General features: G+C 42.6%; 1 protein-coding gene across 7 annotated transcripts in view; it reads right to left on the bottom strand.

Moving 5' to 3' along the window:
• The window catches only part of NBEA (neurobeachin), an 837833-nt gene that overhangs the window by 621764 nt on the left and 192989 nt on the right, over nt 1-23080 (bottom strand). For all 7 annotated transcript variants that reach the window (XM_027833036.3, XM_043531828.1, XM_043531837.1 and 4 more), the window contains one exon: nt 1045-1164. In XM_027833036.3, the coding sequence (XP_027688837.2) occupies nt 1045-1164 (120 nt within the window). The remainder of the gene's footprint in view (nt 1-1044; nt 1165-23080) is intronic.

The following is a 23080-nucleotide window of genomic DNA, read 5'->3' as shown; positions in this document are numbered from 1 at the left end:
ACCACAACTCCCATTGAGATGAGGATGAAACATGTTGCTATACTATTTAAAGGACCTGTTTTAAAATTGATCTTAACTCAAAACAATTAACAGATTTATTTATGGATCTCATTTATTTCATTCAAGAAACAAAAAGTAGTGCTGTAATTTTGTGGCAAATATGTTGCATTTTAAATACACAATAAAAAGGTTGAATCCCTGCTTTAACATAAAAAACTCAACATGCTTTAACTGTGATGCCACAATGGGCACTTAATTAACATCATGCCAACTAATACGAGTCATGAAAGACAATCTTGTTATTAAGAAACAGAATTCAGACTACAGAGACCTGAGTTCCTGGACCTGCCACACACATCATAATGTGACTAAAGGCATGTAATTTAATTTCTCTTTGCCTCTGTTTTCCACCTCTCAAGTGGGGATATTTAATCTTTAAAATTGATTTAAAACATTTCAATCTGGACTGAACACAGTACAAGAACTCCAGATATACAACAAAGTGAACTAATTTTTATTATGAGACGTATGTGTGGTAACTTGGCTGAATGAGACTCAACATTTTTTTTTGTTACTCAGATATAATGTTTAGACTGAATTTTAGCTATTTCAGGAAAAAACCTATATTATAAAATTAATGTCCCACAGGTAAAAAAAGATAATTACCAATCGATTGTGTGATCCAGGATCTGTATATATTATCATACATTAAAATATTTTCTATAATCTGAAAATACTTAGTCTGAATTTCACATTAATATCTCTTCAAAATAGACTCAACATAAGATATTATATGGTAATAAAGATAAGAAATAAATTAACCCGAGAGAGATGATGTTCTCTTAAAATATATAACTCGAGTATAATCCAATTCTTGATTTTTTTTAAATTAAAAAAAACATTTTAAGGAAATAAACATGCCTGATATTTATACAATCCTATTTTTTTAACCAAATAGGAATGTACAAATGAATTATGGTTCTATGCATGCACTTAAGAGGATAGAAAACAGTCACTAAAAAGAAGGAAAGAAAAATCTCTTACATCGTTCGTGTTAACATGCCAAGCCATATCACCATAGGATACCAGTTGACCATTAACGTAACACCGAATTTCACTGTTTCTCCAACGATTGTAGATGTGCACAATGCTGATCATGTACCACTAAAAATAATTTGAAAATATATTAATGTTATACAGCGTTATTATTAAATGCTAACAATCAACATATCACGTTTGACTCCAATCCTGTAAAGTAATGTAGGAGTAGGAATCCTTGCATCTCCAAAGAGTCATTTTAAATCAGTAAGACTCCACATGGGCTTAAGTGCCTGCCCACTTGGATATCTTTGCAGAATCAAGTCCAAAAATTGTACATATAATCACTGTAGAAGAAATGTGTTTTTTGAAAGTACAATTTAACTTTTGTTCTGCACACAAAACATGAACAAGGAGGTTCCGATAAAGAAAATTAAGTGTTAAGCTTAGCTATAATATCCTTTTATTTTATAAGATCTGCATGTCTAAAGACCATTTAATAATAAAGCATATCATGTTGAATACTGTATTAAAACATATTGTTTGAATTGGCCCCACCTGGCCGGACATCCTGATTACTCTGTGTGACTACCTAGTTCTCAGAATTACTAATCACGTGGCCAATATGTGTGTAGTCATCCACTAATTTTTATCAGCAGTGATTTTATCTTCCAGATCACTGAAGAAAATATTGAATAGCACTGGGACTAGAACCAATCTCTGTGGAATATTACTGGAAACAGCCCACCATTCAATGATAATTATCCATTGACAATTATTTTTTGATATCTGTCAACCTAAAGGAGTAGCAACTACAGAAGTCTCTGAAACAGGTTACTCAGCAACTCATACCTGAGAGTCCATGGTAAACAAGTTTTAGTATACACATTTAAAAATCCTCTAAATTGGTCCTTCAGAATAAAAATAAAACCAGACATCTGGAATAGAATTTAAACTTCAGCTCTTCAGTTTGTAAGTCATCTCCTAGTAAACTTTTTGTTTGCTTATTTGTTTTAACAATGCAGACACAGATAACAGTCAATTGGTTAGAGTTGGCCTGACTTGAAAGTAACACTCCATGTTTTGGGAAGTATTGCACGTCTTTTCCAGATTGACCTGGATTAAAAATGTATTCACTAAATGAGGGTTGACTAGAAGAGAGATCAAGCAGTTCTGATACCAAAGGTCAATCCATACTGAAGTAGTAGTAGTTGTTTTTTGTAAAATTACTGCTGATTTTGCAAATGTTGACTTTAACTTCACCTACAAATGGTTCAGCACTAGCTGGGAAGGGAGCGGTTTTGTACCCTTCATCAGCTAACTTTATACACGGTATTAGTGCCAAGATTCTGGTGTTTCAGGGACAAATGTTCCACTACTGTATTAAGTGATCCCATCTTACTTAGAACAATATTTCGTATTTCTATCAAGTGCCATTGATTGAGCTTACGGGTGTTAACTATCAAGATAACTTGTCTTCTCTGATAGCTCTTGTTCAGTGATAATCCTCCTCCTTTACTTTTATGAGTAAAATGGTATGCTACAGGAACGTTTAAGCACTGTGTCCCTTTCCACATGAAAATAAGTTTCAGAGTAACAGCTGTGTTAGTCTGTATTTGCAAAAAGAAAAGGAGTACTTGTGGCACCTTGGAGACTAACAAATTTATTTGAGCATAAGCTTTGGTGAGCTACAGCTCACTGTAGCTCACCAAAGCTTATGCTCAAATAAATTTGTTAGTCTCCAAGGTGCCACAAGTACTCCTTTTCTTTTTATGAAAATAAGTGGGGCCTACCAAATTTGTAATCCATTTTAATCAATTTCATGGCCAGAGTGTTTTAAAATTGGTCAATTTTATGTTTTCAGATGTTTACATCTGAAATGTCAGTGTTTTAACTGTGGGAGTGCCAACCCAAAAGGGGATCAGGAGGGTCACAAAGCTAATGTAGGGCGGTTGCAGGATTACCACCCTCACTTCTGTGCTGCCTTCAGAGTTGCAGAGCTTCCTGAAACTGGGGGAGATTCCCAGGGATGAAGGTGGGTCTGATCTCCCCCATGCCACTGAGAGCTTTCAGAGCTGGTAGCAGTCACAGAGCTTCCTGCAGCTGGGGGAGGTACCTGAAGGTGGGTCTGATCTTCCCCCCAAGAGCAGCCGTAGAGGAGAAGGGGAAGTCCCTTCCCTCCCCAGCCTGGTGGATAGCAGCTGGAGCCCGGTGAACCGTAGGAGCTCCTGGCTCAGACATGCCCCTTCCCCACCCCTCCAATAGCTAGATTTCACAGGGGAGATCTGATTTTACAGTCTGAGACATGTTTTTCATGACCGTGAATTTGGTACGGCCCTAAAAATAAGATATGTATCCCATGAGGTTTAGCCTGGTTAGCAAAAGGCTTCAGAATGAATAAAAACTTGTCAAGGGCAGAATACCTATTATTGGTATAAAGAAAAGGACTACATTTCCAAGGCAGTAAAGTATTTGTGTGCATGTGGGTGCATGCATGCGTGCATCTCTGCTGCTGCCCAATTACTTCCGGTTCAGAGAGTGTCCAGTTGACTGGTAAGTCCGGAACTCTGGTGTTCATATATTTGAGGATCTCTTGTATCTAACAGCATATCTTCATTGAAGAGTTAACTCGAGTTATCTACACTTGAGCTAACTCCTCTTGAATTAGCTTAGTTCAAGTGAGAATGGCCACACTGCAAAACACTCGAGCTGCACACTATCAGATTAGCAGCACAATGTAGTTGTATCCCCCACTACGTAACTAGCCTGAGCAGCATCAATAGGGCTTGAACTTCAACCAACACCTTCTGACAGGCCAGCTAGCTCCAGGTTAAAGCACCACCTTAACCAGACGTTTTGGTGTGTGGACAGGAATCAGGTTAGAAGCAACACTTGTGTTATACCTCAGGCTAGCACTGTAATGAAGACAAGCCCTAAACTGTAAGGTTCCTTAAATGTTCCCTTCTTTCCCATTCTGGATGATATGCCCATCCAAGATTCTCTCTGCTGATGTAGAAATGCAGGATTTTTTTCTAATTCCAGCCAACTCAAAGTTTACTTCCTTTCTAGTAAAAGTCTTGAAAAACTATTTTCTGATACTTGATCAATATGGAGAAACATGTTCAGGTTTTTGGGGGTTTTTTTTTTTCAGATCCAGCCTTAAAAGGTGGCCTAGAATGATAAAGCTGAAAATATTAGTATAAAGCTAATAAAGAAAATTGTATTACTGGGCATACTTTGGAACAATTACATTATGTACCTATGCAATATGGGCTTTTCTAGGTTGACCTAATTTCATGGTTTTCAGTGGATCATCACACCAGCTGCTAACCTTTAGATTTACATAATACCCAGTGGATGATTTTCTGCTGAATGAGTCAGTGTCTCAACTCTAAAGACAATCTTTTAATATCCTAGATAAGTAATTCCAATGTGTTTGGTCTAATTGCATCTCTAAGCCTCTGCCAAATTTCTTTACGATCATTTATATTAGGGTATTTTTCAGACTTGGCCACAGATCAATAACTACAGTAAATGTCTACAATGCAGAAACAGTATTATTAATTTAATCCATTTATAGGATGCTTATAAGGCATCCAAGTGCCAGACCGTGAAGACAAAATACAAAATAGTACACATATTATGAAGTAAATATTTGAGTATAGTATTTTTGAGGACATTAATAGTTAATTTTAAAATTCCAGAAGCTAGTTGATATTGACCACATTAAAAAAATACACTGAGGAAAAATTGTTTCCCATGCAGGCTCCCCCTTTTTATCTGTTTGAACTCAACAAGTGCCTTTTATTAAGCACTACTTTCTCTAAGACAATGGGGAAGGAGGGCGGAAGCTTCATGGGCGAAGCGTGACCTGTCTCCCCACATCCCTAGTTCCTTTGTTGTAGTTAAAACATCCCTTCCCAAACAGTAAATTTAGATAGAATTTTCCCTCAAACTATAAAACAATGCTTAACTGACTGGAAGGGTTACTCTTCATTAAAAGTCTCACTTCTACCTCCATGACCACGTAACTACAAACTGTAGTTAACGATGATTAGTAAGTGCTTGCAAGATGTGTTAACATTCAATTTCTGGTCATACAAAAACAAATAAGATCATTTTAATTTGTCATAAGTTTCTGAATGTGTTTCAAGGAGGACTTGCAAAAGTTGTCTAATTTGAATGTGCCTAACAAGTGTCTAATTTACCTATATCTTAAAGTCTTGTCTAAGTTTTTTTCTTTATGCTTCTAGGTATGAAAAAATTCAGTCCTGGGCTTCTCATGTGCCATAAGCTAGCACTCATGGATTCAGTCAAAATTTCATAGGCAGCAGTTCCCAGATTGTTCTTTAGGCTTTTTTCTTCTTGAAGTTAAAAATAAATAAATAATTAAACATGAAACAAGTTTGCTCCCTTCAGGCTGCATAGACAAGTTTGGATAATTTCACATTTATCTTAATGAGCTAAGTGGTGCAGTCTTTTCAATAAAATATAAATGTGCAAGCCTGATCAATTGTGACCATTAAACACCCAATCACACTGTATATAAGAGAGGGGGTAATAAATGCTACACATCCTGGCCAATTTTCAACTTGGGTAATAACCTTCTGCATAGCTTCATTCCCCCCTACTGTTTAAACTAGAAAGTCTTTCTTCCTTTTTAATATAAAATTATCATTCACTTTCTGTTTTAAACTGTAATGTTGCTATGCACTGTTAAATTCTTTCCCCTCTCATAAGTGGCTGCATTTAAGTGGTAGGTGTCCTGATTCTTGAACATATAGTTTGTATGTCACAACTGAATTCTTTTGAATGAAAAAGGATTATTTGGAAATGAAGAAATATTAAGTTTAAAATCAATTACATGCTGAATGCCCTGCTTACACTTGCCAATTTAAGTGTTTGATATATAATCCTAAAATTGATGGAATTTTAGTAATCCTATTTATGGGCCACATTTAACTGTTTGTCCTCCTACATCTGTTGGAAGCGTTCATATTCCACTGGAGAAGTAAATGTGGACATACAATAAATTAAACAGATCAAGTACTACAGAGCAGCCATTGTGGATTCTAGAGTGAATGGTGATAACTCCTGCTATGGAAAAGACTGTGCAACAGTATGTATTAAAATCACGTGAATTTATAAAAAAAATTGCAAGCAAGTTTTCCTTCCTCTCTCTTGCTCTGCTCAAAGGTGCTTGGTTTTTTTTTTTTGTTTTGTTTTTTTAATTAACAAAAAGTTTAAGTAAAATGTGTTCAGTGGAAATTCATTTTGACAAGGAAAGAAAAAACACTCCAAACAAAATTCTAACCGCATGCTGATTTTGTTGGGGTTTTTTCCCTCTTGATAGCAAAAATCAGTCCTCAATGAGGATTAGTGCAACCTATTTGCTTGCAAGAGAGAGAAAGATTTTAAATAAGTTATGGGCAAGTGAAAACTAAGCACGCATCAGTGGATATCTGTTAACATTTAGCAGACTAATTAGAATCTTGCCCCTCTGTGACTTCACACCAATTATTGTTTCAACATAGCTTTGTAGACCTAGTCAGAGACTCCTACTCTACCTGAGCTGAATTCTGCAGGGATGGAGGATACTGATAGAACAATCTGCCTGAGGGAAATTGAAAATGTCTGAAACAGAGTGCAAAATGTTTTGACCATGCTACCTTAAAATCAGGAACAGGATAAAATTACAAACGCATAATAATAAAAAAATCAAAACCAGTAAATCCTGCAATTCCTCTAGTGTCCCAGAAAATTTTGTTGCATTCTATTATAGCTTCAAAACAAAGCTTTCATTTAAAATATATGTTCTAACTTTTTCTGTTGTGAAGATACAGCCATCACAATAAGCCTATGGGTTCACAAAGAAACACCACAATTTGCAGAAAAACATCTCCCAGTCATACAACAGCAGCATTGCTTGCCTTCTCTGTCTAAGAAAAGTATGTATGTAAACAAACTCCAGTAGGGACAATTTAAATGTTATTATTGAGCATGGACATTTTTTCTTTCAAAGAAACAAGAACTTTAGCATAAAGAGTTATATTTAATACAAATAGTATTACACAGTTATCTTAAACCTCAAGAAAAGCAATAGTAAGGGTTCCGAGAGCTAAACTAATTAAGCCACACTGCATATACAGTAGAACCTCAGAGTTATGGACACCTAGGGAATGGAGGTTGTCTGTAACACTGAAATGCTCGTAACTCTGAACAAAGCGCAGTTCAGGCTCCAGATCCAGCAGCTGAGGGTATGTCTACACTACGAAATTAGGTTGAATTTATAGAAGTCGTTTTTTAGAAATCGTTTCTATATTTCGAGTGTGTCCCCCCCCGCAGAAAATGCTCTAAGTGCATTAAGTGCATTAACTCGGCGGAGTGCTTCCACAGTACCGAGGCAAGCGTCGACTTCCGGAGTGTTGCACTGTGGGTAGCTATCCCACACTTCCTGCAGTCTCCGCTGCTCATTGGAATTCTGGGTTGAGATCCCAATGCCTGATGGGACTAAAACATTGTCACGGGTGGTTCTGGGTACATATCGTCAGGCCCCTGTTCCCTCCCTCCGTGAAAGCAGCAGCAGACAACCGTTTCGCGCCTTTTTTCTTGGAGTTACCTGTGCAGACGCCATACCACTGCAAGCATGCAGCCCGCTCAGGTAACCGTCACCGTATGTCTCCTGGGTGCTGGCAGACGTGGTACTGCATTGCTACACAGCAGCAGCAACCCATTGCCTTGTGGCAGCAGACGGTACAATAGGACTGGTAGCCGTCATCGTCATGTCCGAGGTGCTCCTGACCACGTAGGCCAGGAGCGCCTGGGCAGACATGGGTGCAGGGACTACATTAGAAGTGACTTGACCAGGTCATTCTCTTTAGTCCTGCAGTCAGTCCTATTGACCCATCTTATGGTGAGCAGGCAGGCGATACGGATTGCTAGCAGTCCTATTGTACCATCTTCTGCCGAGCAGCCATGAGATGTGGATGGCTTGCAGTCCTTCTGCACCGTCTGCTGCCAGCCAAAGATGCAGAAAAGAGATGGAGTGGCTCAAAACAAGAAATAGACCAGATTTGTTTAGTACTCATTTGCTCCCCCCTCCCCCTCCCCGTCTAGGGGACCTCATTCCTCTAGGTCACACTGCAGTCACTCACAGAGAAGGTGCAGCAAGGTAAATCTAGCCTGTTCCAATAAGAACAATTACTTAGGTGCACCATTTCTTATTGGAACCCCACCGTGAAGTCCTGCTTGAAATATTCCTTGATGTAAAGCCACCCCCCTTTTTTGATTTTAATTCCCTGTAAGCCAACCCTGTAAGCCATGTCATCAGTCGCCCCTCCCTCCGTCAGAGGGACGGCAGACAATCGTTCCGTGCCTTTTTTCTGTGCGGACGCCATACCAAGGCAAGCATGGAGGCTGCTCAGCTCACTTTGGCAATTAGGAGCACATTAAACACCACACGCATTATCCAGCAGTATATGCAGCACCAGAACCTGGCAGAGCGATACCGGGCGAGGAAGCGACGTCAGCACGGTCATGTGAGTGATCAGGACATGGACACAGATTTCTCTGAAAGCATGGGCCCTGCCAATGCATGCATCATGGTGCTAATGGGGCAGGTTCATGCGGTGGAACACTGATTCTGGGCTCGAGAAACAAGCACAGACTGGTGGGACCGCATAGTGTTGTAGGTCTGGGACGATTCCCAGTGGCTTGCGCATGCGTAAGGGCACTTTCATGGAACTTCGTGACTTGCCTTCCCCTGCCCTGAAGCACATGAATACCAAGATGAGAGCAGCCCTCACAGTTGAGAAGCAAGTGGCGATAGCCCTGTGGAAGCTTGCAACGCCAGACAGCTACTGGTCAGTTGGGAATCAATTTGGAGTGGGCAAATCTACTGTGGGGGCTGCTGTGATGCAAGTAGCCAATGCAATCAAAGATCTACTGATATCAAGGGTAGTGACCCTGGGAAATGTGCAGGTTATAGTGGATGGCTTTGCTGCAATGGGATTCCCTAACTGTGGTGGGGCTATAGACGGAACCCATATCCCTATCTTGGCACCGGAGCACCAAGCCGCCGAGTACATAAACCTGCAAGGGGTACTTTTCAATAGTGCTGCAAGCTCTGGTGGATCACAAGGGACGTTTCACCAACATCAACGTGGGATGGCCGGGAAAGGTACATGACGCTCGCATCTTCAGGAACTCTGGTCTGTTTCAAAAGCTGCAAGAAGGGACTTTATTCCCAGACTAGAAAATAACTGTTGGGGATGTTGAAATGCCTATAGTTATCCTTGGGGACCCAGCCTACCCCTTAATGCCATGGCTCATGAAGCCGTACACAGGCAGCCTGGACAGTAGTCAGGAGCTGTTCAACTACAGGCTGAGCAAGGGAGGAATGGTGGTAGAATGTGCATTTGGACGTTTAAAGGCGTGCTGGCGCAGCTTACCGACTCGCTTAGACCTCAGCGAAACCAATATTCCCACTGTTATTACTGCTTGCTGTGCGCTCCACAATATCTGTGAGAGTAAGGGGGAGACGTTTATGGCGGGGTGGGAGGTTGAGGCAAATCGCCTGGCTGCTGGTTACGCGCAGCCAGACACCAGGGCGGTTAGAAGAGCACAGGAGAGCGCGGTACGCATCAGAGAAGCTTTGAGAACCAGTTTCATGACTGGACAGGCTACGGTGTGAAAGTTCTCTTTGTTTCTCCTTGATGAAAACCCCCGCCCCTTGGTTCACTCTACTTCCCTGTAAGCTAACCACCCTCCCCTCCGCCCTTCGATCACCGCTTGCAGAGGCAATAAAGTCATTGTTGCTTCACATTCATGCATTCTTTATTCATTCATCACACAAATAGGGGGATGACTACCTAGGTAGCCTAGGGGGGTGGTGGAGGAGGGAAGGAAAATGCCACACAGCACTTTAAAAGTTTACAACTTTAAAATTTATTGAATGCCAGCCTTCTGTTTTTGGGCAATCCTCTGTGGTGGAGTAGCTGGTTGGTCGGAGGACCCCCACCGCGTTCTTGGGAGTCTGGGTGAGGAGGCTATGGAACTTGGGGAGGAGGGTGGTTGGTTACACAGGGGATGTAGCGGCAGTCTGTGCACCAGCTGCCTTTGCTGCAGCTCAACCATACACTGGAGCATATTGGTTTGATCCTCCAGCAGCCTCAGCATTGAATCCTGCCTCCTCTCATCACGCTGCTGCCACTTTTGAGCTTCAGCCCTCTCTTCAGCCCGCCACTTACTCTCTTCAGCCCGCCACCTCTCCTCCCGGTCATTTTGTACTTTCCTGCACTCTGACATTATTTGCCTCCACGCATTCGTCTGTGCTCTGTCAGTGTGGGAGGACAGCATAAGCTCAGAGAACATTTCATCACGAGTGCGTTTTTTTTTCTTTCTAATCTTCACTAGCCTCTGGGAAGGAGAAGATCCTGTGATCACTGAAACACATGCAGCTGGTGGAGAAAAAAAAAGGGACAGTGGTATTTAAAACACATTTTATAAAACAATGGCTACACACTTTCAGGGTAAACCTTGCTGTTAACATTACATACATAGCACATGTGCTTTCTTTCCAAGGTCGCATTTTGCCTCCCCCCACTGTGTGACTACCCTCTCAACCCTCCCCCCTCCCCATGGCTAACAGCGGGGAACATTTCTGTTCAGCTACAGGCAAACAGCCCAGCAGGAACGGGCACCTCTGAGTGTCCCCTGAAGAAAAGCACCCTATTACAACCAGGTGACCATGAATGATATCTCACTCTCCTGAGGATAACTCAGAGATAAAGAACGGATGTTGTTTGAACGCCAGCAAACATACACTGCAATGCTTTGTTCTACAATGATTCCCGAGTACGTGTTACTGGCCTGGAGTGGTAAAGTGTCCTACCATGGAGTACGCAATAAGGCTGCCCTCCCCAGAAACCTTTTGCAAAGGCTTTGGGAGTACATCCAGGAGAGCCGTGAATGCCAGGGCAAATTAATCCTTTCACTTGCTTGCTTTTAAACCATGTATAGTATTTTAAAAGGTACACTCACCAGAGGTCCCTTCTCCGCCTGGTGGGTCCGGGAGGCAGCCTTGGGTGGGTTTGGGGGGGTACTGGCTCCAGGTCCAGGGTGAGAAACAGTTCCTGGCTGTCGGGAAAACCGGTTTCTCCGCTTGCTGTGAGCTATCTACAACCTCATCATCATCATCATCATCATCGTCCCCAAAACCTGCTTCCGTGTTGCCTCCATCTCCATTGAAGGAGTCAAACAACACGGCTGGGGTAGTGGTGGCTGAAACCCCTAAAATTGCATGCAGCTCATCATAGAAGCGGCATGTTTGGGGCTCTGACCCGGAGCGGCCGTTCACCTCTCTGGTTTTCTGGTAGGCTTGCCTTAAGTTTCATGTGGCACTGCTTCAGATCCCTGTTATGGCCTCTGTCCTTCATGCCCTGGAAGATTTTGACAAAGGTTTTGGCATTTCGAAAACTGGAACGGAGTTCTGATAGCATGGATTCCTCTCCCCATACAGCGATCAGATCCCGTACCTCCCGTTCGGTCCATGCTTGAGCTCTTTTGCCATTCTGGGACTCCATCATGGTCACCTCTGCTGATGAGTGCTGCATGGTCACCTGCAGCTTGCCATGCTGGCCAAACAGGAAATGAGATTCAAAAGTTCGCAGTTCTTTTCCTGTCTACCTGGCCAGTGCATCTAGTTGAGAGTGCTGTCCAGAGCGGTCACAATGGAGCACTCTGGGATAGCTCCCGGAGGCCAATACCGTCAAATTGTGTCCACAGAACCCCAACCCAATCGACCAGGCAAGGCCGATTTAAGCGCTAATCCACTTGTCAGGGGTGGAGTAAGGCAATCAATTTTTAAAGAGCCCTTTAAGTCGAAAAAAAGGGCTTCATCATGTGGACGGGTGCAGGTTTACATCGATTTAACACTGCTAAATTCGACCTAAAGTCTTAGTGTAGACCAGGGCTCAGTCTTCATGGAAATCTCGAATGGCTGCAAGGCAGGTATGGGAACAGGACTGGTTAGTGGGGTGGAATCATGGGGAAGATCTGGCTTAAGAAATGGGCCCCTCTGTTTGAGAGGTTAAAAAAGGAGAGATGTGATAACCATCTACAAATATTTAAGGGATAGAAACACTAAGGAGGAAGAGGAATCATCATAAGAGAGGGTATAACCAGGAGCCTTGGATTAAAGTTAAGGAAAAGAAAATTTTAGGCTGAATGACAATAGAGAGATCTATTACTCTGTAGAATAATTTCCCAAAGGAAGCATTGGGAGTCCAAACATTTGGCATACTTAAACCTAGACAGGGCAAAATTCTAATAAAAGTACAATATATAAGAGAGAGAATGCAACACTCATAGGGAGAATGAATAAACAACCTGCCAGATCTTTTCTATTTTAGTGTGAGATGGCATATGACCTGCACCCAAAAACAATGATTGGCTAGAGGCAAAGGTGGACAAAGAGAGGTATCATCCTGTGAAGTTTCTGCCAGGTCCATCCCCCTATTGTGGTGGTGGAACGGCAGCAGGAAATTGGTTAACAGACCAACAGACTTGCATTGGGAGTGGGGGTGCAGGAATGTCACTTTTGAACAAAGACAAGAGGTTGATTACCAATGAATGGATTTTCACTGGAGGGGAGAGATGCCACTACAAACCCATTAGCTAGGTTTTGCTGAGGGTCACTGGATGACTTGGAGCCAGTCACTGGCTGAAAAACCACTATTCTAGATTCAAGTTCTTGTCATTTTCTACCCTGCCAAGGCCTCTCAAGCCTTATGGCCCACTGTCACACAAATCAAGGCCCTGTTTCAAGGTGTGGCACAGCAAGCAACATACATTGGCGAGCTGCCATCCCGATATTGAAACTGAGAAACGTACAGCCATTTCAAACTTTGGTACTCCACACTACCATCAGTATAGATTGTATATACTCTTCATACCAAAGAGTACAGTTTACAAGAGTGCATTAAGAGACTTATGTGATTCAAAACCACACAGTCTTGGGTCTCAATTGTAAGGGCAGAGAAGCAGTGAAGAAGCTTTCTGACTTCCTCTGGGTGCTCTATCTGCTATGCTGCTCCTGCTTCACATGATGTAGTTGCACAGTAGATAGGGAACTGTTCTGACAGTTTATATGCCCACTAATCTCTGTTCTATAGATCAAATTGTTCTCAAATTGTGGATCAGGACCCCAAAGTGGGTCACAACTCCATTTTAATGGGGTCGCCAGGGCTACCTTAGACTTGCTGGAGCCCAGGCCTGAAGCCCGAGCCCCACCACCCAAGGCCGAAGCCTGAGGGTTTCAGCCCTGCACATTGGGACTCAGACTACAGGCACGGGGCTTGGGCTTGCTCAGGCTTCGGTCCCACCTCCTGGGGTCATGTAGTAATTTTTATTGTCAGAAGGGGGTCACAGTGCAATGAAGTTTGAGAACCCCTGCTATAAATCATAGATGCATTGAGGGGGGGACAGTATCAACTTCAGGCAGAACTTAGGTGACAAAAAAGGCTCATTAGGGCACAGAATATAAGTGCTCCTTCAGCAGCTGGCCCAAATTGTAACGTTCCAAAAGAATCCAAGCATAAACCATTTTGAAAGTCTCTGGGTCAAAATAGGTGTCCCCCTGGATCACTCTGCGACAGAGACAAAGAATCTAGAAGAATTCCTAAACGGCTTGGTTCTATGCAAATAGAAGGACAAAGCCCTGCATACATCTAGGGTATGCATTGTGGATTCAAGTGAGTTTGCATGTGGTTTAGGAAAGAAGGTCGGCAGGTGTATTGGTTCATTGATGTGGAATGATGAATGGACCTTTGGAAGAAATTTGGGGTGTAACTGAAGGGTAACTTTGTCCTTAAAAAATAGGGTATATGGTGGGTCTGCCATGAGAGCTGCTATTTCTCCTGCCCGTCTGGCAGAACTGATTGCCACTAAGAATGCTGTTTTCATAGAAAGGTGTAAGAGGGAGCAAGAGGCTACGGGTTCAAATGGTTGTTGAGTTAAGCAAGATAATACTAAGTGAAGGTCCCATGGAGCAGTAGGAGGTCTAACATCTGGGTATAGGGATTGAAATCCTTTGGTATGATGGGATAACATAATTTTGGTAATTAATTGATCTTTAAATATTCATGGTAAATAGGTCCAGTGGCCTGTGATGGGATGTTAGATGGGGTGGGATCTGAGTTATTATAGAAAATTCTTTCCTGGGTATCTGGCTGGTGAATCTTGCCCATATGCTCAGGGTTTAGCTGATCGCCATATTTGGGGTCTGGAAGGAATTTTCCCTCCAGGGCCGATTGGAAGAGGCCCTGGAGGTTTTTCGCCTTCCTCTGTAGCATGGGGCACGGGTCACTTGCTGGAGGATTCTCGGCTCCTTGAAGTCTTTAAACCACAATTTGAGGACTTCAATAGCTCAGACATAGGTGAGAGGTTTTTCGCAGGAGTGGGTGGGTGAGATTCTGTGGCCTGCGTTGTGCAGGAGGTCGGACTAGATGATCATAATGGTACCTTCTGACCTTAGTATCTATGAATCTATGAGAAAACATTTAGTGATCAGATGAGCAAACACAGAGGTACTGTCAATTTTATCGTGGAAAGTTGTCGTAGCAGCTAGGTGGACTTTGATGGAGCTAAAAGAAAGGCCAGATTGTTTGAGGTCTAACATGTAGTTGAATATAAGAGGAAGAGGTGGAGACATAGGAAGCAGTTGTTTAGTTGAGCATCATTGTGTAAATCTTTTCCACTTTTGGAAATAGGTGGTGCGAGTAGACTGTATTGTGCTATGTAGGAGCACTCTGAACTTCGTCAGAGCTTGCTAGTTCGTTTTGGGAGAACCATGTCGGAACCAAGCTTTGAGGTGAAGCATGGACAGGTTGGGGTGGAGAAATCGGCAGTGTTGTTGCAATAGGAGGTTTGGAATGAGAGGCAATGAGGTTGGTGGTCGAGTTGACATCCTGGTGAGGAATGGGAACCATGGTTGTCTGGGCCATGCTGGAGCAATCAGGATCACCTTGGCACGATCTGTTTGCATATTTGTCAGAACTCTGTTGAGAATCGGGATTGGGGGAAAAGCACAGAGTAAGTTCTGGTGCCACGGAATCATAAATGCATCTCCCAGGGAGTGTTTGCCCAGTCCTGCTCTGGAGCAAAATTCGGGGCACTTCCCTGTTTTCCGCAGTTGTGAAGAGGTCTATGGTTGGGTAGCCCCAAATGCGGAATATGTTGATGATGATCGTTTAGTTTATCTCCCATTTATGGTCCCATGGAAAGCGTCTGCTTAATTCGTCCGCTGTGGTATTCATAGCCCCAGGAAGGTAGGCAGCTGATATCCGGATATTGTTCGCAAGGCACCAGTTACAGAGTTTCATAGCTTCTGTGCACAGCGAATGAGAGCAAGCTCCTCCCTACCTGTTTACACAGAACATGGAGGCAACGTTGTCTGTCATTATCCGTACATGTTGGTTCCGGATTAATGGGAGGAAGTGAGGGCAGGCATTGCTCATAGCACGAAGTTCCAGGATGTTTATGTGCATGGAGGTTTCCGTTGGAGACCATAGCCCCTGGGCTGTGTGATGTAACGTGTGAGCACCCCACCCAGGAGATGTGTCATAAGTCATTATGATGGATGGAGCCTCCTGGAGAAAGGGGACTCCAGGGAAGAGCTTGGAGGCAACCGTCCACCATAGGAGACGGTCCTTGACTTGGAAAGGTATGGATAAGGGTTTGTTTAGGGAATGCACATTGGGTCTGTAAACCATGGCCAACTAAGCTTGGAAGCACCTCATGTAGAGTCAGGCATTTTTGACCACGAAAGTGCACGAGGCCATGTGACCTAGTAGTTGTAAACAGTCTCGAGCGGTGACTTGAGGACTGTTGAGAAGTTATGTTGCCAGCTGCTTTATGGTGTTGAAGCAATAGGACAGGAGAGATGCTATTCCCATCCGGGAATTGAGGTGTGCTCCGATGAACTCCAGGTGCTGGGTAGGAATTAATGTGGATTTGTCGTTGTTTATTTGTAGGCCAAGGGATAGGAAACTATCGATGGTGAGTTGCATGAATCAAAGCACTTCGTTGAGCATTGAGGCTTTGAGGAGGCAGTCATCTAGGTAAGGAAATATTATGACTCCTTGCTTTCTGAGGTGGGCAGTAACTACAGCCAGGAGCTCGGAAAAAACACGGAGGGCAGCGGATAGGCCGAAGAGTAGTATCCTATATTGAAAATATGTCGAGCTGAGGGTGAAATGAAGGAAGTGTCTGTGGGCTGGATGTATTGTCACATGAAAATAAGCGTCCTGTAGGTCGAGGGCTGAAAACCAATCGCCCTGCTACAGCACTGGGATTATGGTGGCGACAATAACCATTCTGAACTTTTTCTTGATAAAATTGTTGAGCCGCCTGAGGTCCAGAATCGGTCGCCATCCCCCGATTTTCTTTTCTGTTAAGAAATAATGGGAGTAAAACCCCCCTCCCTCTGTGTCTTTTGGGCACAAGCTCCACTGCTCCCAAGGAGATGATGTACTTCTTGCGGGAGCAGTTGCTCATGAGAGGGGTCCCTGAAGAGAGACGGGGAGGGTGGGTGGGTAGGAGGCATGGATAGGAAGGGGATGGAATAGCCAAGCGTGATGACCTCTAAAACCCACTTGTCAGTGGAAATGTTGTACCATTGATGGAAGAATGGTTGTAGGCGGTGTCCAAAAGTAGGGACAGGTAGTATAAGCGCTGAAGTGGGAAAATTGTTTTCAAAACCCTCGACCAAGGCTTCAAAATCTGCTTGTTATTTGGAGGGGGTTAAGAACTACCGCAGAATTGGGGCGGCGACGCTGGTATCTGGGTCTCTGGTGTTGTTGCTGTTGTTGGTCGTGTGATCTCTGGAAGTGCTGGGTATATGTGGGGTAGTGTGGACATTGGTAAGGTTGGTATCTATATTGTCGCCTTCTGGTCGGAGGGGTTTGTATTCCTAAGGACCGGAGAGTTGCCCTTGAATCCTTCATTGAATGAAGGACATCGTTCGTTGTGGAGACAAACAGTTTGTCGCTGTTGAATGGAAGGTCTTCAATAGTAGTCTGGACCCCTCTCGAGGAAATGAAGAGGAAGAGAGCCACGAACCTCGGTGCATGACTACTGACGTAGCGGTGGATCTTGCTGCAGTACTGGCCGCATCAAGGGCTGCTTGAAGAGCGGTACATGGTATGATTTGTCCCTCAGAGACTAAAGCAATGAATTGTTGTTTCTTTGCTTCTGGAATGTCCTCAATAAAGTCCATGAATTTGTTGTAATTTTTGTGATCACATTTTGCCAAAACGGCCGTAAAATAAGCAATTCAAAATTGTAGGGTGGAAGATGCGTATACTTTACGTCCAAGCAGATCTAAACATTTATCGGCTGGGGTGGAGCGAGGATAGAGGTGCTTGTTCTTTTGGTTGACTGCGCCAACTACCAGCGAATTAGGTGCTGGATGAGTGAAAAGAAATTCAGAGCCCTTGGAAGGGATTAAGTACTTGTGGTCCGCTTGTTTGCAGGTAGGTAAGCTTGCAGCAGGAGTCTGCCAGACGGCTTTGGCAGGTTCCAGAAGGGCTGGGTTGATCAGCAATGCAACCCTGGAAGAAGAAAGCGGCTGCAGGATGTCCATTAACTCATGCTGCTGTTCAGGAACCTCCTCCAGATTGATTCTTAATTTACTGGCCTCTTTTGAAAAGGTCTTGAAATTTTGAAAAGTCATCTGAAGATGACGGGGGAGGAGGAAGCAGGGCTTCGTCAGGCCTAACAACTGGGTCTACTGGGTTAGAGACAGGTCGTGCCTGATTCTGCACTTGTGATGGTGCTGTCTGGTGACTGGCACCAGTGGCAGGTTCATGAGCTTGTGGTGCCGGGCCAGTGTTGGGCCTGGTTGAGGTGGCATAGCGAGTGTGGTCTCGAGGATAGGATGCCCACGGGGCCAATATTGCCACTGTGGTACATCCACGGGTTTACACACCACGGGGCAGGATCCTGAGAGTAGGACAAGGTGATGTTTCTATGACCTGTATTAACTGAGGTCTGAGGATGAAACTCTTCATATGGTGAAAAATCCTCCTGGAGACCAGCTTCCTCCTCACTGGAGGAAGGCTGTTCGGACCCTGGCTGATCATTTGTCAAGAAGTAGGCATTCAGTAAGGGTAACTGCAGAATGGGTGACAAGCAGGTCACTTGACTGTGTAAATTGCAGTGCTGAAGCGCCTCTGTGTGGTGAGGGCTGTTCAAGAGGAATCTGCTGCAACGAAAAGTTCCTCTACACGAGTGTTCTCTAAAGTTGTTTGGCTGCCGGCCAGCTCAGCGGGTGTCGGTGACGGGAGAGCGGTGATAGCCTGCTGGGGGTCAGGCACGGCTGCATATGTCGGCACCGCTTCCACTGCAGTGCCAAAAGGTGCCATCTGAGAGGCAGGCAACTGGAAGCCTGAAGCCTCGGCACCGGAGCAGTGCGCTACCACCACAGCTGCAGGCAGGTTGCGCCCAGCGCGTCAAAAAACTGTTCAGCTGCGGAAGCTCTGGGAGGGAGGCAGTAGACCTGCCGTGAGAAGCCTTCTCCCACAAAGTTCACTTCGCAGGTGACAGAAGGTGATGGTTTTTTGAAGTTTTCTTCATCTTCTTAGAGGTGGGGGGGCTGTGCCATGGAGCGGAGCCAGAATCAGTGCCTGGGTCTGAAGCGGACCCTAAGGATTTTTGCAGCAGGAGCAGCTTTAGCCTCAACTCCCTGTCCTTTCGTGCCCTAGACTTAAGTTTGTTGCAGTGGGCACATTCTGGGGGGATGGGGGACTCCCCCAAACATTTTATGCATTTTGAATGGCCATCTGACAGAGGGATGGCATCCTTACAATTAGAGCAGTGCTTAAAGCCTGGGGAGCCAGCATGTTGAAAGTGGCTGCGCTGACAGGAACTAAGAGAATTTTATTTTTTATTTTTTGAGAGAGAGAAACTAACACTACTGGTAACACTAATAACTAATACTATTGGTAACTAACTACCTAAAAGGGTAAGAGTAACAAGGGAGAAAAAGTTTTCTAACGAGTCTGCTGAGCTCTGTCTCAGGCCAGGGACGGCAGAGAAGGAACCAGTCATGCACACATATATTAAGGTACACTCAGAGCAGGGGGCAAGCTCTGCGCATGCGCGACCCGTACGAGTACTCCTGTAAAAACCTCAGAGCGAAGGCACAGGGATGCACCAACACCTAGAGTGGAGCACCCACGGGGACAGCTCTCAAAGAAGAATGTTCAGTATGGAGCTCTTGCGGGGAGTTCCTATATAGGCTATGGCTAGAAAATAACTGACAAGGTCCTAGAGGGAGCTGAGGCAATGGAAGATGGAACGGAACATGGAGCTGTTCCTGCTCCTACCAGCGTTTCAGAAGCTGATAATTTTAAGACCTTGTCTTGCACTAGCAAGCTGAGGCCCAAGAGTGAGAATCCTGTGTGCATAGTATTGTTAAAGAATGATATTTAAAAGGAAAAAATAGAGAGAAAGAGAGAGAGAGAGAGAGAGAGAGAGGGGGAAAGCCACAAAAATAATTTAAATGATGTTCAGTTACAAATGAAATAAGAAAAGGAAGTTAAAAAAGATGATTCACTCTACTACTTTCATCTCATTCAGCCTGCATTGCTGGGTTCTGGAAAGCATGACAACAGAAGCTGGCTTCTCAGGCTCTCAAAAATAAGTAGTGCCACAAGATGTCACACTTTAAGTGAATTGTTCTGCAAGTAGTGCAAAAAGACGTATCAGTCTGTGATGCTACAGCTATATGTTATAATCTCCAGATAGAATAGGATGAGTTAAGAGGCTCACTCTATAATATGGCAATACCCAGCTGAATAGAAGATTTAATGATTGTATTACTACATAATGTTTCTCTAAATAAAAAGTTCACTGTTGCAACAATTCACATTTTATTTCTTAAATTCACATGGCCATGATTTATAAACTTTTAAACTTTCAAAATCAAATCAGTCACCCTCAACTTAGATTTTTTCTCAGTGTGTGCATCTAAGTGTGTTCAAGAAGTATCTATGAGCTTAGTGCCAGTGAAATTTAAACACTCAGTCCAGATGAATACACACATAAAATGTAGGTATAATGAATTCCTTCATTATAACAAATGTAATGTGTTTCTCTTGGATAGTACAGCAAAAGTATGCAGTATGTTAGAGGTTGTCATGGGCTAATAATTACACAAGTGGCTCAAAAATAAAATGATTAAAAGTTCAGGAGCAATTTTAATAAATGAAGGTTTTTTAAAACTGTTTTTATTTATTTATGTAGGTGTCCAAAAAAGAGGGAGTCCTTTATAGATATTCTTAGCTTGAAAAATTGTGTAATTTTTAAAATAGAAGTACTCAACATCGGTGTTCATAATCTGGATTGTCTTTTAAAAATATTTCTGGGGCCTTTAACATGCCTAATTATATTTTAGTAAAAATCTCCCTTTTTATAGTTCACTATTTTTATTACATATGCTTTATATTTGCCTTGCTGTTTTACATATTTTATATATGTAATATGTATCTAAATATATTAAAATTAAAACCAATGGCAGTATTAATATTGGAAAAGGCTAGCTTTCATGAATTTTAGTGGTGTTTAATTTTAAAACAGTTCATATCATTTTGTCAGTGAAGTGGAAAAATCTGGAAATGACAAAAAATATTTTGTTAGTCAAAACTAGAGACAACTAGGAAGATCTTCAGAGGAATGTGATCTCTCTCTCTCTTATTCTCTGGAAAACTTGTCTAACAAAACAATTCTATGTTGCCCATAACTTGAGCATGGATAGTTTACCTGTGGTTCAGTAAAGAATAAAATCAGTTGTTCTTCAGAGACGGAGGATAATACAGTTTTTGCCAAAAAATATCTATGACAAGTAAATCCTTAAGAAAATCACTAGAAGATAAGATTGCCTAACACTAGGAAGTCAAAATTGGCATTTAAGTAGTTAAAAACACCAATCATCAATCCACCAGTTTTAAAATTACAATTTAACTAGCCAGTTGTTTTGTCAATAGGTGCATCTTTTGAAGGTCTACATGCACATTTTATGCTGGAGGAACATCTGATCACAACTGGAGTGAAATCTCTAAACAAGGCAACAAGAAATCCAGGCACAAATTGCAAAGGACACTGTTTGGATTTCTTATGCTGGAGTTGGCAGTTGTATTTGCTGGTGGTATATTCCCCCAATATACTATACTGCATGTGCACATCATACATATACACAATATTAATAGGAAATAAAAGATGCATATAAAATCTCATTACAAAATACCCAACTTTATCCAATGAAGTCTTTCTTTTCAGCACCTCCTATACCCAACACATGATGCTAAAAAGTGTAATCTCTGTTGAATACAAAATTGGTTAGCAATCATCCACACTAGATACACTTGGCAAGTCAGTGAACACATGATCACCTGAAAGTGATACTCACATAATGAAGCATACATCTGTTACTAGTTCAAAGTTAGTAAAACCTCAGAGTGAACACAGAGAGCCAATTTTGCATAAACTAAAACTGACATTTTTCCAAGGATGGCCTACAGCAAGATCAGAGTTACAACCAAACAAACTATGCTCATTTATGGTAAAAATGAGTGAGATGACTTCTTCTTGATAAAATAAAGACTGACAATTCTAGCAATAACAAGAAAAGAAACAACCACTAAGCATCTTGGTACTGAAACCTTAATCAAAAGGTAAGCGATTTTGTTTTGGCCTGGGATTGTAATACACGTATAATTGCTTCCAAAAAGCACAGACAAAAGAGCTGAAAAAGGATCAAGTCCCAGAGAGACCATGGCATAATAAAGGATTTATTTGAATTCATATAAAATTAATTTACTATTGATTGCTACTATAGGTTTGTACTTTCACAACTAATCTATATCAAATCTGTAAATCTTTAAATCAAGACTTGGTATCTTTCTGCGGGCTTAGCTACACATGGGGCAAGGAAGAGTGTATGCTTGTGGATTAGGTTTCTGTTAAACTGTTGCAGAATAAACATTCCAAAATAATTGCATCCACATGGTCGGGTTTTAGCTGCTTTGCTCTGAATCAGCGCATACACATGGCACTGACTTTTTTCAAAGTGAGCACTCAGCATTCTGGACAGCTATCCGTAGTGCTTTGTCCCCAGCTGTGACACAGCACCCCATATTCATCATAGTTGTATCATTATATGATTATGACATAGTTATGATGTATCTTATACAAAATGTGCCATGTAAGGCATCTATGAAAAATATGAATATCCTATTTGTGTGCATGTATCATTTTCATATCTGAAGTTATGAATATTAACTATTTATCTGTATTTCAGATATGGTTACATCTGGGTAACACCCACTAGGCAAGATGCTTCCAGTCTAGACAGCTGGTTGCGAAGGGCCTGTTCAAGGTAATAGGCCATTAAAGGAAATAGCAGGCTTCAGGAGAAGCTTATCCCCCACCTGGTGAGCCTTCCTGAGAATGCTCCAGACAGCCTATAAGTAATGGCTGCTATGACTCAGCACAGCATGTAAGGGCATGTGACCAGACTACATGACATTGAACTGCATTTTGGTACCTATATTTTTCCACAAACCGGGCTGGAAACTTAGCTTGGAACAAAGGGTTCCTGCCATATGGAAAAACTATACAAAAGAGAATTCTTGAGGAACAAAGACTGAACTGGCGGAAGTGCTGGTCCCAGGCTAAAGGGATTTCTAACCTACGTATGGAAACTTGGTGGACTGCTTGTATCATCAATCAGGGTGAGAAATTGCTAATCCAAATCCTTTCGATCTAGTATATTAGGATTAGTTTGCAGTTTCTGTTTGTTAGATAATCTGCTTTGATCTGTTTGCTATCACTTATAATCACTTAAAGTCTATCTTTCTGTTGTAAAGAAACTTGTTTTATGGTTTATTTTAACCAGTGTGTCTTTGCAGTGAAGCGTCTCGGAAAATCTCACCTTGGTTAACACAGGCTTAGTGCATAGCTTTCCCACACTGAGGGGAAAGCA

The sequence above is a fragment of the Chelonia mydas genome, chromosome 1 (assembly GCF_015237465.2).
Source record: "Chelonia mydas isolate rCheMyd1 chromosome 1, rCheMyd1.pri.v2, whole genome shotgun sequence".
NCBI classification, from domain to species: Eukaryota; Metazoa; Chordata; order Testudines; family Cheloniidae; genus Chelonia; species Chelonia mydas.
Note: the sequence above shows the minus strand (reverse complement) of the source record. Positions and strands in the feature narration are given on the sequence as shown.